The 16,230-nt window shown below is 40.6% G+C and overlaps 1 protein-coding gene across 4 annotated transcripts in view; it reads left to right on the top strand.

Annotated features, from left to right (window-relative positions):
- The window catches only part of CNTFR (ciliary neurotrophic factor receptor), a 572,999-nt gene that overhangs the window by 506,401 nt on the left and 50,368 nt on the right, over positions 1 to 16,230 (top strand). For all 4 annotated transcript variants that reach the window (XM_063453544.1, XM_063453545.1, XM_063453546.1 and 1 more), the window contains 2 exons: positions 220 to 386; positions 3,459 to 3,622. In XM_063453544.1, the coding sequence (XP_063309614.1) occupies positions 220 to 386; positions 3,459 to 3,622 (331 nt within the window). The remainder of the gene's footprint in view (positions 1 to 219; positions 387 to 3,458; positions 3,623 to 16,230) is intronic.

The raw sequence follows: 16,230 nt of genomic DNA, 5'->3' as shown, positions 1-16,230 counted from the left end.
CGACTAGGAGCCAAGATTACTATAATTATTTCAATAAATAACTGGAAGGGTGTTTAATTTAGAGAGACTATTAAGAGAAAAATAAAGCCAAATGTAGAGAACAGCTTGGATTGTGCATCCCAGGGAGACGAGTAGCCCGTGTTTGAAGTGATCGATTGGAGTAGGAGTCAGGTTTAAAATACCTCCCTTTCTGAATGCTTCCCCTGTTCTATTTTTCAGGCACGATTCACAGCAGCTGTTCTGCGAGAGAGACACAGCCCCTAAAAACAGGTGTCACATCAAGTACAGCCGGTTATTCTCTACGTTGAAGTACAAAGTGACTGTGGTGGTTACAAATGCGTTGGGTAGGAACTCTAATACAATCAGCTTCGATGAGTTTTCTATAGGTAACATTTTTCTTCTAATTGTAAAGCTTTTTTTTGTATTGGTATCACATTAAAACATAATTTTATATAGATTTTCTCTTCAGAATTTCAAGGTCAGCGAATACATATATTTACCAGGACATCAGGGATGGCCAGCGCTTGGATTGTTGTGCAGTATGTTGCCGTTGATGCTTTGTTTTTCCCTGATGTTACATTGTCTATAAAACATTGTCCAGCATAGCTAGAGGGACAGAGTATGGACATCTCTGCAATTCACTGATTGAATACTGAGCTTTATACAGCATCCACCCATCAGAAAATTAGGACACTGCGTATGCCATAGGCAGCCATCAGTAGGCAATGCCAGACCCATGTTTCTAAAACTAGTCCTTAAGAAAAATGCTTTGGCTCAGGTTTATCATGATCCTTATTTGAACAGAATTAGTATCACTTGTTTATTCCCTAAAACAGGGGTAGGCAATCTCCAGCACTACATATACATCTCCCCTGACACTTTATCAGCATTATGGTTGAAAGAGCATTATGGGAGATGTTGCTGAACATGGCCTGCACCTGCCCTAAACTCTGGACCATTTTGGTGCCTGAGAACTGGGCCAGAACCCCTGTGGAAGAGCATTTTTGAACATTTTGAAGTAACATTGAGCAACTGAGACATATGTTATGCAAAGTCCTGCATATAGTATCTATCCCAAGGAAACAATATAATGTCCCTATAGGTTTAGAAGACATCTCTATTTCTTTAAGCAAAATGAGCTGTAGCGTGGACATCGTGTGCACCAAGGTTTCTACCTAGCCTTCGCTCAGAGCAAATGTTTTGTGGTTACACATCCATTTAATAGTGTGCCCCTCAAATGGAACTGAATGGTAAAAGTTGGACAACTTTACATAAAAATTGGAGGATTCGAACTCTGTTTACCTGAGTGTTTTACCCCTTTTGCTCTCATAGAGTTAATGGTCTGGGTGACTCCTGTCTTCTCTATGGAAAGAGTTTGATGGAAGTCCAGTGTAGATAAAAAGGCGGTATGTAAGTGGTATTTTGTAAATGGCTGGAGAGGCCGGTTTAAAGAGTTGACCTGTTATAATTGGAGAGAAAACCAGAAGATCTAAAATGACATAAGAGAAAAAGAACAATATCACAGCTGTGGAAACACTTGGGGTGAAGGATCAAGCACACAGCCGTGAAAAGTAAAGTGGGATCAAACGGAGAAAGAACTAGGGGCAAGAATCGGAGACTGCGAACCTTTCCAAACATCATCATGATGTCAGACACTTCATCCTGAGAAAGCCTTCCATATTTTTAATTACATTGGCTTCTCGTTCTTCTGGCAACACATGTGTTAGTGGTACGCCAATAAAACTAATTAAATTGGAAAGACATGGAAAAAGAATATTTGGACATGGCTGTGAAATTGCTGAGGTTTTGTGGCTCATTGACGTTCTGGATCTCATACTCCCTCTAAATCTCTGTTGACTTTGTTTTCTTGTTGACATCTCAAAGAATGGAAACAGTGTTAACCCATTCATTTCTGGACAGATGGGTATGTTAGTGTTGTGGCGGTGCCAGAGCTGAAACTATCTGTGCATTAATCACGAGAGTAAAGAACAATGTGCGCACAAAAAATAAAATCCAGGTTTTGAGAGTTTGAATGATGCGTTTGTACATGCATTTCCCCTGATTTGTGCTTGGACAAGAGTTCCCAGAATGCGCCTGCTCTCCTACTCTGGAGGGTTACTTAGTTAATATGTGCCGCGGTGGAAGGTATTAATCAGCCCCCGTATTTACAAACAATCAGTGACTCCGCTGCCTACCTACAACTCTGCATAGATTGTCTATCAGTGTAAAACATAACATTAAACTAACCGTGAATACAGCCTATGTGATTGTAAAGTTTGTTTTGATATAAATATAATATTTTCCACATTTTACATAGCCAGTATGTTTGTTTAGATTGAACTCATGACGAATTATTTCTTAACAAATACACTATAGCTTAAAGATTCATAATGTGTATGTTTTATTGCTGCGTTATTCGTCTGTGATACTCATACACAGCTCACATTACTGTGACTTTTATTACTGTGTATTATTGTAGTATTCCAAGAACCATAATCCCTGTAGTGGTTATGGTGCCAGACGTGTTTTGGTAGTATGTAACTAGTCACACTGTTTAATATCACTCTTGCTTTTACCTTTTTGCGCCTAGCGCAGCCCAACTCCTCCACTTCTGCTGGCTCTCATGAGCGTCAGATGAACACTCTCAGCCAATGAACCAAGCCCAGCACTGCCGGGCAGAGAGGGGATGTGGGGCTGTGCCTGTCAGACCCAGGTCAGAAGTCAAACTGTTTGATTACTTGGCGTTGGGGCTCCGTGGTACTCCTGGCACCATAACCACTACAGAGCACTATAGAACTCACAGAGTTCCTGTAAATCTTAACACAAGCTATACAAAAAGTACAAACTGTATGATATGTGATTTTCATATTGATATAGAAAACCAGTCTTTGCACAATTGAGAACCGATGCCTACATAGGATGGTAGAATGACATCACAGCTGTGTCCCTTTAATTCATGGACACTTTCATCGTTTTTCTGATTTTTGTTGATCAGGGATTAGTGTGAATCATCTGAAGCTGCGTTTTATTGTAGTTATAAATAATGTCCGCATCTGCTAATAATTGCTTTGCTGCTGTAACCCATTAGTTATATGGAAATGAATGTATGTGACTTACACTAATATACTGCAAGTTGTTAGAATGCCGATTTATTATTGTTATTATGTTGAAAAGTCGTAACATGTAAATCAAATGTAACTCTATTTAGACTTTCAGGTAATGAGTAGATTAATGGTGATCTCCGCTCTCTCTTGGTCACACAGGTAGTTAGAGGTTAGTTCGTTTAAGATTTAGAAAAAAAATGACTTGGTTGAGAAAAAATCCCAAATCGGCTGTTTGAAGATAATCTAATATGACTAATGAGATCAAAATGATTTATTCATCAAATCTTTTTTTTAACTAAATAAGCTCTATGATAGAGGACCACACGCTCACCACTGTCTTCATTCTATTCACAGTCAAACCAGACCCACCAGAGAATGTTCTAGCAAAGCCAGTCCCTAAAAACCCACGCCGTCTGGAGGTGACTTGGCAGATCCCGTCTTCATGGCCTGATCCAGAGTCCTTCCCTCTGAAGTTCTTTTTGAGGTATCGACCGCTTATCATCGACCAGTGGCAACATGTAAGTAAAGACACTTCCTGTAACTAAAAACTATCAGCATTTATAGTTACTTCATCGCTTGGTAACTAATCACCGTATCAAGACATCTGGGTCAGTATGTTACTGTATGGCACCATCTGGGTCAGTATGTTACTGTATGGCACCATCTGGGTCAGTATGTTACTGTATGGCACCATCTGGGTCAGGTTATTAATATGGTTATTATTCAATCTGGAGGAATTGTTCTGTCACTATGTATTATATCGTCACATCTGACTCATTATCTTATAGTTAGTATAGCCTTATGCCTATCCCACGCATGCTTAAACTCCTTCACTGTGTTAACCTCTACCACTTCAGCTGGAAGGCTATTCCATGCATCCACTACTCTCTCAGTAAAGTAATACTTCCTGATATTATTTTTAAACCTTTGTCCCTCTAATTTAAGACTATGTCCTCTGGTTGTGGTAGTTTTTCTTCTTTTAAATATAGTCTCCTCCTTTACTGTGTTGATTCCCTTTATGTATATAAATGTTTCTATCATATCCCCCCTGTCTCGTCTTCCTCCAAGCTATACATGTTAAGATCCTTTAACCTTTCCTGGTAAGGTTTATCCTGCAATCCATGAACCGGTTTAGTAGCCCTTCTCTGAACTCTCTCTAAGGTATCAATATCCTTCTGAAGATATGGTCTCCAGTACTGCGTACAATACTGCGTACAATAATCACCAGTGTTCTGTACAATGGCATGAGCACTTCCCTCTTTAGATTAGGACTCTATCAAATATGTTGTACTCTACCCTTGGATTTTTACGTCCAAGATGCATTATCTTGCACTTATCCACATTAAATGTCAGTTGCCACAACTTTGACCATTTTTCTAGTTTACCTAAATCATTTGCCATTTGGCTAATCCCTCCTGGAACATCAACCCTGTTACATATTTTAGTATCATCAGCAAAAAGACATACCTTACCATCAAGACCTTCTGCAATATCACTTGTAAAAATATTAAAGAGAATGGGTCCAAGTACAGATCCCTGAGGTACCCCACTGGTGACAAGCCCAAGCTTCAAATATACTCCATTGACTACAGCCCTCTGTTGCCTGTCACTCAGCCACTGCCTCACCCCTTCAACAATATTGGAATCCAAACTTAAAGATTGCAGTTTATTGATAAGCCTTCTATGTGCAACAGTGTCAAAAGCCTTACAGAAATCTAGGTAAGCAATGTCTACTGCACCACCCTGATCTATAATTTTAGTTACCCAATCGCAAAAATCAATAAGATTAGATTGGCATGATCTCCCTGAAGTAAACCCATGTTGTCTCTGATCGCGAAATCCGTGTGTTTTTAGATGTTCAACAATCCTATCCTTTAAAATGGTTTCCATCACTTTCCCGACTCCTCCCTATTACCTTTCTTGTGAATGGGCATAACATTGGCTAACTTCCAATCTTCTGGGACTACTCCTGTTAACAATGATAGCAATCTTTCTGTCATCTACCCATCAATGCCCCTAACAGCTATGATGCCTCCCTACTGCTGTCTAAAAAAATATTGGATGAGCAAATTCATCAATTCACGTATCTAGCAATGCCCTGGATTTCATCTTTCATTGTTTGACCTTCATTTGTTGTTCCGCTTTATCAAAGTAACTTCTACTTAACTAAAGTCACCCTATATACACTAGCTGCAGGGGAGTCTTCACCATCTATACCTGCTTCAGTCCTCTACCAATCTTCACTTTCTCCTTTCGCCCTCTCACACCTGCCATCCTAGGTTGGCATTCACCCACTATCCCACCATTTCTTCTGTAATAGAAATTATGGCACCCTACTTTACAATCTTACAAATAAACACAACCGCATCTTGTAATACTTAACTAAATCTCAAAACATCCTCCTTCTGCTTCATTTAATATTCAAACTTCTCTTATTATTCTAAACCCATCTTGCAAACAGTAATAGTAATTCTGAGATGTAAGATGTATTTTCCTTGTAGTTCTGTAAACTGCGTTAATGTGGTACACGGAATACTTCATTGGCAGTTTTACCGACACTTAAAACATTCCAGAATTTAGTTTAAATGATCACTATAGGGTCAGGAACACAAACATGTATTCCCGACCCTATAGTGTTAACACCACCATCTAGCCCCCCTGAGCCACTCATGCCTCCATAAATATAGTAAAAATCTTACTGCCAGAAGCTGTAAATCTGCATGCTGTTAGACTCAGAAAAACAAGCAGTCTGCTGACATGTGATAGCCTGATCCAATCACAATGCTTCCCCATAGGATTGGCTGAGACTGACAAATAGGCAGATCAGGGGCAGAGCCAGCATGATTCAAACACAGCCCTGGCCAATCAGCATCTCCTCATAGAGATACATTGAATCAATGAATCTCTATGAGGAAAGTTCAGTGTCTGCATGCAGAGGGAGGAGATACTGAATCACAGGATGCTGTGCACAGTGCTGCCCTGTACTCTGCTGACAGCAGATCTTAGTGGATGCCTCCATCAACTCCAAAGTCCCTCTGCTTCACTCTGAGTGACTGCAACTGGAGGTGTTCCTAGCTTTCAATGTAAATACTGTATTTTCTCAGAAAATACAGTGTTTACATTAGAAAGGCTGCAGGGAGCTATAGTTCTCACCTGAACAACCTCATTAAGCTGAAGTTGTTCAGGTGACTATAGTGTGCCTTTAAAATAACTCCAGTCTCAAACCCATCAATGGCTCGCAGTTCTGAACCCTTGAATCGGGGTTGAGGGAGGGTAATTTGGGTTGAAACCGGCACATATTCATAAAGCCCAGATTGGTGCTATATTGTGTGTTTATTACCAGCCTTTCAGACATTGCCAACACTGGGAATTTGATTGGAACATTTTTTTGTTAAATATTATATCGCAGTGGAGGGATGGGATCACAGCTGACCTCCTCCTGTGTACGCTATCTCTCCTTCCTTTTTGCATGCCATCACGTTAACCACCATATCATTGTTGTCGCTTTTTCACATGTTCCATATCCATTTCCCGTCCTCTCGAGTAACGGCTCGACCCCACTAGATGCCATTAAATCCCGGGAGAGGAAGAAGCAAACTTTTTTCAGATATTTGTTCAAAAGGTTTTCAGATTTGTCTAATTTCCTATTGTAATTGCGTCTTCAATAACACAGGCACCAATCTCTTCAATATAAAGTGAGTAATGGGATGGGGTCTGTAGCACCCCAGGTCCGTAATGCTGTTTGCCAAATTGAAACTACTTTTATTAACTAAACAGCACTTGCTATAGTCACGAATCATGCTACATCAGAAACAAAACCCAAGAAAGGGACTGAAGTATTTAAAGTCGTTTCAAAGTATGTAAATTTAATTTATTTCACAAGATGTCTGTCCTGATGGTGTAGCAATGTTCTCGGAAGTATTTTGTGATGAAAATACACTTTAATTCTATTTATACTCTGGGTGTAAGCGTAGCCTCATACTTAGCTGTCTAACTTACATATACTTATCTTAATATTAAAAAAAAAAACCTCTGTCTCTTTGTGATGTGTTTGCTTTTTGCTGATCTAGAGGTTGAAGTGAATAATAAATTAGTGTAAGTGCTTCCAGGCAGCGTAGTGTTTAACAATATGAATAGTATTACCATTTAGTTATTGATTGGCCTTGCGTTCCATTAACACTTCCAAGTTTCAGACTTAAATATTGCAGAATGAGGAGGAAGGAGAGTTTGAGAGAAGGGTCTTCAAAAATTGGACACATGATCTACAAAACCAAAAATAAAACGCACCAATGCTAACATCACGTAATCTACAAAAACAAAATAAAACCCATCAATGCTAGCATCACACGATCTACAAAACAAAAAATAAATCCCACCAATGCTAACTTCACACGATCTAAAAAACTAAAAATAAATCCCATCAATGCTAGCATCACACGGTCTACAAAACCAAAATGAAACCCACCAATGATAACATCACACAATCTACAAAACAAAAAAATAAAATCCACCAATGCTAACATCATGTCATCTACAAAACAAAAAATAAATCCCACCAATGCTAACTTCACACGATCTAAAAAACTAAAAATAAATCCCATCAATGCTAGCATCACACGATCTACAAAACCAAAATAAAACCCACCAATGATAACATTGCGTGTTCTACAAAACCAAAAATAAAACCCATCAATGCTAACATCACACAATCTACAAAACAAAAAAATAAAACCCACCAATGCTAACATCATGTGATCTACAAAACAAAAAAATAAAAAACTCACCAATGCTAACATCACACGATCTACAAAACAAAAAAATAAAACCCACCAATGATAACATCATGTGAAATACAAAACCAAAATAAAACCCACCAATGCTAACATCACACAATCTACAAAACAAAAAAATAAAACCCACCAATGATAACATCGCGTGATCTACAAAACAAAAAATAAATCCCACCAATGATAACATCGCGTGATCTACAAAACCAAAATAAAACCCACCAATGCTAACATCACACAATCTACAAAACAAAAATAAAACCCACCAATGCTAACATCACACAATCTACTAAACAAAAAATAAAACTCACCAATGCTAACATCATGTGATCTACAAAACCAAAAAATAAATTCCACCAATGCTAACATCACACGATCTACAAAATAAAAAAATAAAACCCACCAACGCTAACATCACACGATCTACAAAATAAAAAAATAAAACCCACCAATGCTAACATCACACAATCTACAAAATAAAAAAATAAAACCCACCAACGCTAACATCACACGATCTACAAAATAAAAAAATAAAACCCACCAATGCTAACATCACACGATCTACAAAACCAAAAATAAAACCCACCAATGCTAACATCACACAATCTACAAAACAAAAAATAAAACCCACCAACGCTAACATCACACGATCTACAAAATAAAAAAAATAAAACCCACCAATGATAACATCGCGTGATCTACAAAACAAAAAAATAAAACCCACCAATGCTAGCATCACACGATCTACAAAATAAAAAATAAAACCCATCAATGCTAGCATCACACGATCTACAAGACAAGAAATAAAACCCATCAATGCTAACATCGCGTGATCTACAAAACAAAAATAAAACCCATCAATGCTAGCATCACGTGATCTACAAGACAAGAAATAAAACCCACCAATGCTAACATCACACGATCTACAAAACAAAAAAATAAAACCCATCAATGCTAGCATCATGTGATCTACAAGACACGAAATAAAACCCACCAATGCTAGCATCGCGTGATCTACAAAACAAAAGAAAAAAAAACATCAATGCTAGCATCACGTGATCTACAAAACAAAAATAAAACCCATCAATGCTAGCATCACGTGATCTACAAAACAAAAATAAAACCCATCAATGCTAACATCGCGTGATCTACAAGACAAGAAATAAAACCCATCAATGCTAGCATCACACGATCTACAAAACCAAAATAAAACCCATCAATGCTAGCATCACGTGATCTACAAGACAAGAAATAAAACCCATCAATGCTAGCATCACACGATCTACAAAACCAAAATAAAACCCATCAATGCTAGCATCACGTGATCTACAAGACAAGAAATAAAACCCACCAATGCTAGCATCGCGTGATCTACAAAACCAAAATAAAACCTACCAATGATAACATCGCGTGATCTACAAAACAAAAAATAAAACCCACCAATGCTAACATCATGTGATCTACAAAACAAAAAAAATAAAACTCACCAATGCTAACATGTGATCTACAAAACAAAAAATAAATCCCATCAATGCTAACATCATGTGATCTACAAAACAAAAAATAAAACCCACCAATGCTAACATCATGTGATCTACAAAATAAAAAAATAAATCCCATCAATGATAGCATCACACAATCTAAAAAACAAAAAAATAAAACCCATCAATGATGTAATTGTTTGCACTTTAAGGCTACACTTAATACGCAGCTCCTGCTGTGTGCTCTAATCAGACATCACACAATACATAATGCTCAATAAAACAAATGTGTGTATTTAATGTATTATTCTTTAATTAATTTCTATACATAACATTCCAGGACTGTGTTTAGATAAAAGGGGTCACAATCTGTAATAGAGCCACAAGCCAGTAGAACTAGATGTTTCTTGTTCTCAGCAAGTTAAAGTAACAGTCAGAGAGACCATTAGCCCCATTCGTTCTTGGATCAAAGCTGCATCTAACGAAGATGTCTTCTAACTGTGATTTCCTGTCAGATAATACAGGGCACATCTGGACGAGCAGCTTCCCCTGGCAACGTCCTCCCTGTAATGTCCTTTTCCCCACGGCTGGCGCGGTGCCGCGGCACACTCTAATTATTAGCCTACTCCCAAGGAGCTCCTGAGACCGGCACAAAGCTCTGTGCCCTCAATTCAGGCAATGTCAATTAGGACGGGGAAAGCAGAGAAAGTCAGGAGCTGAGGGCGCAGCTTACGGAAATTAATATGCACTCATGCAGTATTCATGGGCTGATATTGATTGGAAATGCATTACCGTTATCTTACCTCTGTAGCCTGATTCAGCACCTGCCCAGGACATAGTGCCAGCAAGCAGGGAGAGGAAGGTCACGACCAGAACAGTTTCTCATGTGAATGGAAGAATAATTCTTGTAGTTTATGGAAATATAGACTTTGGGTTTTTGGACAAGCAGTCTTAATTTCATGTGAAATCAAAAGGGTTGGTTTAATTTGTTATGCAGCTGACTGCATAACAACGTGTGGTTAAATATAGTTTATCTGTGTTGTTTATTGTTTGTCAAACAGTTTTTTAATTTGAGGGAATTAGCAATGCAGAGTTAATGGATCCCAGTTTAGTTGTATTATCTGCGTCTGTTTATTTATCCTCTGTACAACCTCCAGGGCTCAGCCTCCATGTCAATTATCATGTACAGGCATCCAGTGTCTAACCTCCATGTCATCTCCTCCTGATGGCTCAACCTCTGGGTCAGCTGCTCTCCACGTGCGTCCAGTGTCTAACCTCCATGTCATCTCCTCCTGATGGCTCAACCTCTGGGTCAGCTGCTCTCCACGTGCGTCCAGTGTCTAACCTCCATGTCATCTCCTCCTGATGGCTCAACCTCTGGTTCAGCTGCTCTCCTCATGTGTCCAGTGTCTAACCTCCATGTCCTCTCCTCCTGATGGCTCAACCGCTGGGTCAGCTGCTCTCCACGTTCGTCCAGTGTCTAATCTCCATGTCATCTCCTCCTGATGGCTTAAACTCTGTGTCAGCTGCTCTGCACGTTCGTCCAGTGTCTAATCTCCATGTCATCTCCTCCTGATGGCTTAAACTCTGCGTCAGCTGCTCTCCACGTTCGTCCAGTGTCTAACCTCCATGTCATCTCCTCCTGATAGCTTAAACTCTGCGTCAGCTGCTCTCCACATGTGTCCAGTGCCCAATTCCCTTGTCAGCATGTTCACTCAGGGTTCAGCCTTCAAGTGTTTCCAGTGCTCAAACCATTACTCACCATCTGCCCACATAAATCCAATGCCCAGCTTGTAGGCTACCTGTTCTTGTGTTTCCAGTGTCAATCCCCTGGGTCTCCCACAATCCATGTATGTTCAGAACCCCATGCCAGCTACTCTTTATGTTTGTCGGGTCCTCAATCTCTATGTAAATTTATTTTTAAATATGTCCACTAGATCGATCGCCTGCTGTTTGTATGTCTCCTTTCTCATCCACAGCCATCTAGTTCTTTTCTGTCCCCCATTGACCATTATAAGCTGCCAATCTTCTTCTATCCCTGAGGGTTTCTTACTCAAGGTTCGATTCTTAATGGACTTCACTGGTTGTTTATTTTGCTGCTTCTAGGCCTCACACATGTTTGCCCAACATACACCTCTTGGTCTCCTGCTTTTGACGTATGTCTGCTTCTCTACATTCTCATTTCCTGTTTGGTTTGCATGTCCATAACACAATCTCCTGGTCTCTGTGAACTCTCGCTGTTTACATCTCTGCTTATTAGTCCGTTTTCTACTTTGCCTCCTGCCGTACGTCTGCTCTCCATTGGAATTTTCTGATAAACATGTGGGTCTCTTGCATTCCATTAGTGTACTCTGCTCCAACTCTGTGTCTGCTGCTCCATGTGCATCTTTCAGACTCAAGAATGCCTTCTCTATATCCATGTACACCATTCTCCATGTGTACCTACCTGTACCTTCCATTTACTCTGCATTCTGGGTTTACCTGAGCCGGTATGGGATATGCAGTCCATCTCTCTGGTAATTTACTCACATGCTGGTAAAGTGTCATCATCTAAACTGTGCATTTATCCAGCTAATGGGATGTCTGATAATTACTGTATTAACAAGGATTAGCACATTATATACATGGCCTTGTTCCTTTTTACTCCTCGCTGATCAATGATCACTGGCTGTCAATATGTCTTTCTCTTTTATTATTTCAGGAATTGACTGAGGAAATACAAATTTAAGGCTAAAATAGCCGAGTCGAAAAATGAACTATTTGGCCTGAAATGTGACCTTTCCCTGTCCGTTTCTGGTGTAGTAAATAAACCTGAATTTGTGGCTAGCGTTTCAATCCATTATGGAACATAGGCCAAATTATACATTGAAACGTTGTTTGAACTGGTGCAATGCATGCTGGGTATACAAATAGTGCGTACGGGCCTGCTCATTGAGGCACTGTCCCATAATCCTTTGCCAGCTCTAGTTATTGTGTCCTTCAGTGATGCCCACTTCTATATCTCTGTACTGTAACAAAACAGGTTTAGAAGGCCCTATGTGTACTATGTGGCTGGTGATATATAGATCCGGATTATAATACTGTCAGGATCGGGACAGGGATCCAACACGCAGAGTACAAACAGGTACAGGATACGTATACCGGACCTTAGAATGGCCGGACTAACGTACGGAGAATATAGAGAATGGTCAGAGACAAGCCGAGGTCGAGGGAACGAGAGGACAGGTAAGCGAGGAACAAGCCGGGTCAAGGATAACAGAGGTAAACAGAGTAAGTCAAACAAGCCGGGTCGGAACCAAAGGGATAACTGAAAATACCAGAGCACTGTGTGACTAGGCAGGCTAGAACCACGACAGGGCAATGAACAAATGAGAGAAGCACTGTTAAATACCCTGGCTCAGAAGGGTAGACACGCCTCCGACGAGTCCTGATTAGTCTCCAAACAATTGAGTGACAGGTCGTTCCGGGTTGGCGTCATGACGTCGACTTCCGGACGTCATGCTACAAAAGGAAGTGACTCCCTCGCGGCCGGCGTTTATGTGACCGGGTGGACCGCGAGGAACATGGCAAACAGACCGTCCGGATGGATAGACGTCTAAGTCTCTACCTCTCCCAGAGGTAGAGACCTCAGGTACCCTGACAAATACCTCCTTCTACCCGTGTTATCCTCTTCTCTTACTTATACTTAAGAACTCACAGCTCTTGCCAACATTTGAGTCACCAAGTGCACTTTTCTTTCTTTTAAAAGGATGTTGTGGCGAAACCGACCTCGCCACGTGTCCTTGGAGGGGGCTGCTTGCCCGCCTCTTGCCTTCTGACTGGCCCGGGAAGATGTGGCCCTTTAATTACAAGAGCTGGACATTATGGATTGTGGATTCTTACTGGCCCTTTAATAACCAGCCAGGGACATTTAATATTGCAGGAACTTCTGACTTCTGACTAACTTCTGACTATATAAAACTATACCACCCAGGAAATTGAGGACATTTCGTGTATTGCTATTTTTGTGTATTCACCTGTATGCAGCATTCGTCTGATTGTTCGGTAAAATCACTCTGTTTATTATGCGGGTGAAACTACCGAACGATCAGACCACCCCAGGAATAAGAGTGCCTCCAATTACCGTTTGCAACAATGTTGCAAACAGGTAATTGGCAATCAGTGCAGTGTGGGCTTTGTCCTCTGGGTGGCCGCCATTCGGGAAACAAACACGTGGCGGCGGCCATCTTAAACTCACGAACAGCAGGGTTTTGCCGTTGAGTGTCTGAAACTAGAATCGGTCACTAGACTAGGCAAACACCGCTGAGACATCCAGACTTCCGTGGATTCGTGCCGAAACTACCGAACGAGCTGCCGTTCGGTAGAAAGACTAATGCTAACATGGGGATTCTAACGAACACCAGGAAACACACGGATGGCAAGCCGTTCGGGACCCTTTTATAGCACTAACAAAGACCGACCGCAAGGCCAAACCTCATGGAACTATTTCCGGCTACTTTGCCTGTGCGGTCGGTCAAAACTTTAAGCCTCCATAGCTCCCGATGGTCTGATCTGGGTGATTTTTGAGTATGTTGCTCACCCAGATCAGGGCTATCAGGGGATATTAGAGGTGTATCCTAGGCATTTGGGGTACATCTAAAACTTGGGGAAAATTGTGCACAGTTTAATTATGTTAACAGATAATGTGGTGGGAGGAGATGTGTGGGTTGTACCTTGTACTGCATTGGTTAATGTACTAATTGTTGTGGGTGCCTCCCTTGCATGGGAGAATCACATAAAAGCAGGGGTTGTGTGATTAAACTTGAGTTTCTGCTTGACCCTCAAAACGAAGTGTCGTCTCGTTATTGGGGGAATTGGATTGTATGCTGACTGCCAGGAGTGTAAGCTGTTCGTATGTTTTTTCCTGTTCGACTGTTTCCAGTGTTCGTGTGTTTCCTGGTCGGGAGTTGGAGGATTCGTGTAGTTTGGAGTTCGGGAGATTGGTGATTGCAGTAGTTGTCTGGGCATCTGAAAGGGGAATATCGCCTAAACGGTTTTTAAACTCTGGTGAGCAAAACGGTCCGTTACAAATGTCTTTACAGCCATAATGAAAATCCATCCATTCCCGCTTGTCTACCAAAATCCCTTCTTCCCGGCGTCTCTAAACCTCTTTAGTCATCATTCAGTCCTGCTTGTTCCCAATAAACTGTGCTCCGACATAACTTTCCCACTCAGGTACTGCGTTCCGAGGTCTGTTCCATCGTAATTCCCCTTAACCTCTCTGCCCCTTTGATACGATTTGTCCTCCTTCCCAAATCTCTTATATTTAATGTGTTTATCGATAACAATATCATCACTAATCTACATAAAGCACCCTGGATAAGCAATCTGCATATGAACAGCAAACTAAATAAAGAGGCTTTTAGACAAAGTAAATACGTTAAGCTCCTTTGGAACGAGAATGTGTAGCAAAGCATGTTGGGTGCCAGTAAACAAATGTTGCCTTTTTTCAAGAGGATTCAATTCAAGACCCATTCTCTCTGTGAGAAATTCCTCTGCTCCATATGCGTGTCTATTTTATTTTATTCTATATCTTATTTTATTATTGGCATTTATGTAGCGTTTTACAATATTATGAGAGGGGGAAATTCAACAATAAATGAGACGATTACGAAATGTTACAAGAACAATAGATGTGTGAGGACTCTGCTCAAACGAGGTACAGAAACTATAACATTATTCTACAAAAAGCACAACGCTGGAGTTTACCTTTAAGGCTTATTCTTTGACTATTTGACTTATTATTCCCCCCCCCCCCCCCCCCCCCCCTTCCCACTCCCCAGTGCCTCTATATCCTTTTGGTATTAGCTGGACACTATTGCCTTGGGAGACCCAAATGCCCATCACTCACTAGCGTGTGTTACCAAAGTCAAAATAACTTCTGTTATGAATGAAATCGCAGTCTCTAAATCACTGGTCAGGATCAAGACTGGCAACAATTACAATCTCAACATAGTTCCCTTAATCCTATACCCAGTAAGGGGCCCAGACACTACTTGTGACTGTCGTACTTTGTGATACATTTTATTGTCTCAGTAAGTCAGCCTGACAGGAATGTCTAGCTTTTCGGCTGAGGAGGTCTCAATTTTTTTCAGCAGGAGAATGTGATTTTCAGCAAGCTGCAACACTCTTGCCCCAGATTTAATTTTTTTTATTTTTTTTAAATAGCTTTGAGCAGTTGAGCTTTGTTGCAATGTGAGCAGCGGATCTCCTGTCCATGATACACTGCTGGCCAGATGTCTGAGGCTGGAGACAGACATTGTACAAATCCCTGTTAACTGTCAGAGCTCTATATCTGACAGTCTGTCTCCTCACACTGTCTATGGGGAGATTCCTGTTAGATTTAAACCTACACTGCTATGGAATCTGTTCTGTACACGCTGACCTGGGGTGAGTTAAACTCCGCTTTAACCCCTTAAGGATGGAGACAATTGTCTAACTACTAAAATAAAACAAAACCTAAAATGTGCTCTGTATGTTTCTTCCACTGCAATTTAATGGTTTCCCTTTAAGTGCACCCATACATATTACATATTGTTTTTAAATGACAGAAATGACTTTCTTCTCCTACTCTATACCTAACTCAACATTAATTGGATACTCTGGGCACCTAAAACACTGCAACATTTTACAAAAAGTGCAGATTGTAATAAAAATTGGCACTTTTAGAAATTAACATTTAATTTATGTCTGACACACCCCCTGTAAATCAAACATCTGGTCTCGTTACTTCCTGGTTAGTTTAGCTCAGTGGAGATAAACTGTAGAGGCAGCCGTTGCTCAGAGCACCTGCCTTGCAAAGACTTCCCATTGAGCTAC

This window comes from Pelobates fuscus, chromosome 5 (assembly GCF_036172605.1).
Source record: "Pelobates fuscus isolate aPelFus1 chromosome 5, aPelFus1.pri, whole genome shotgun sequence".
In the NCBI taxonomy this organism is placed as follows: Eukaryota; Metazoa; Chordata; class Amphibia; order Anura; family Pelobatidae; genus Pelobates; species Pelobates fuscus.
Note: the sequence above shows the minus strand (reverse complement) of the source record. Positions and strands in the feature narration are given on the sequence as shown.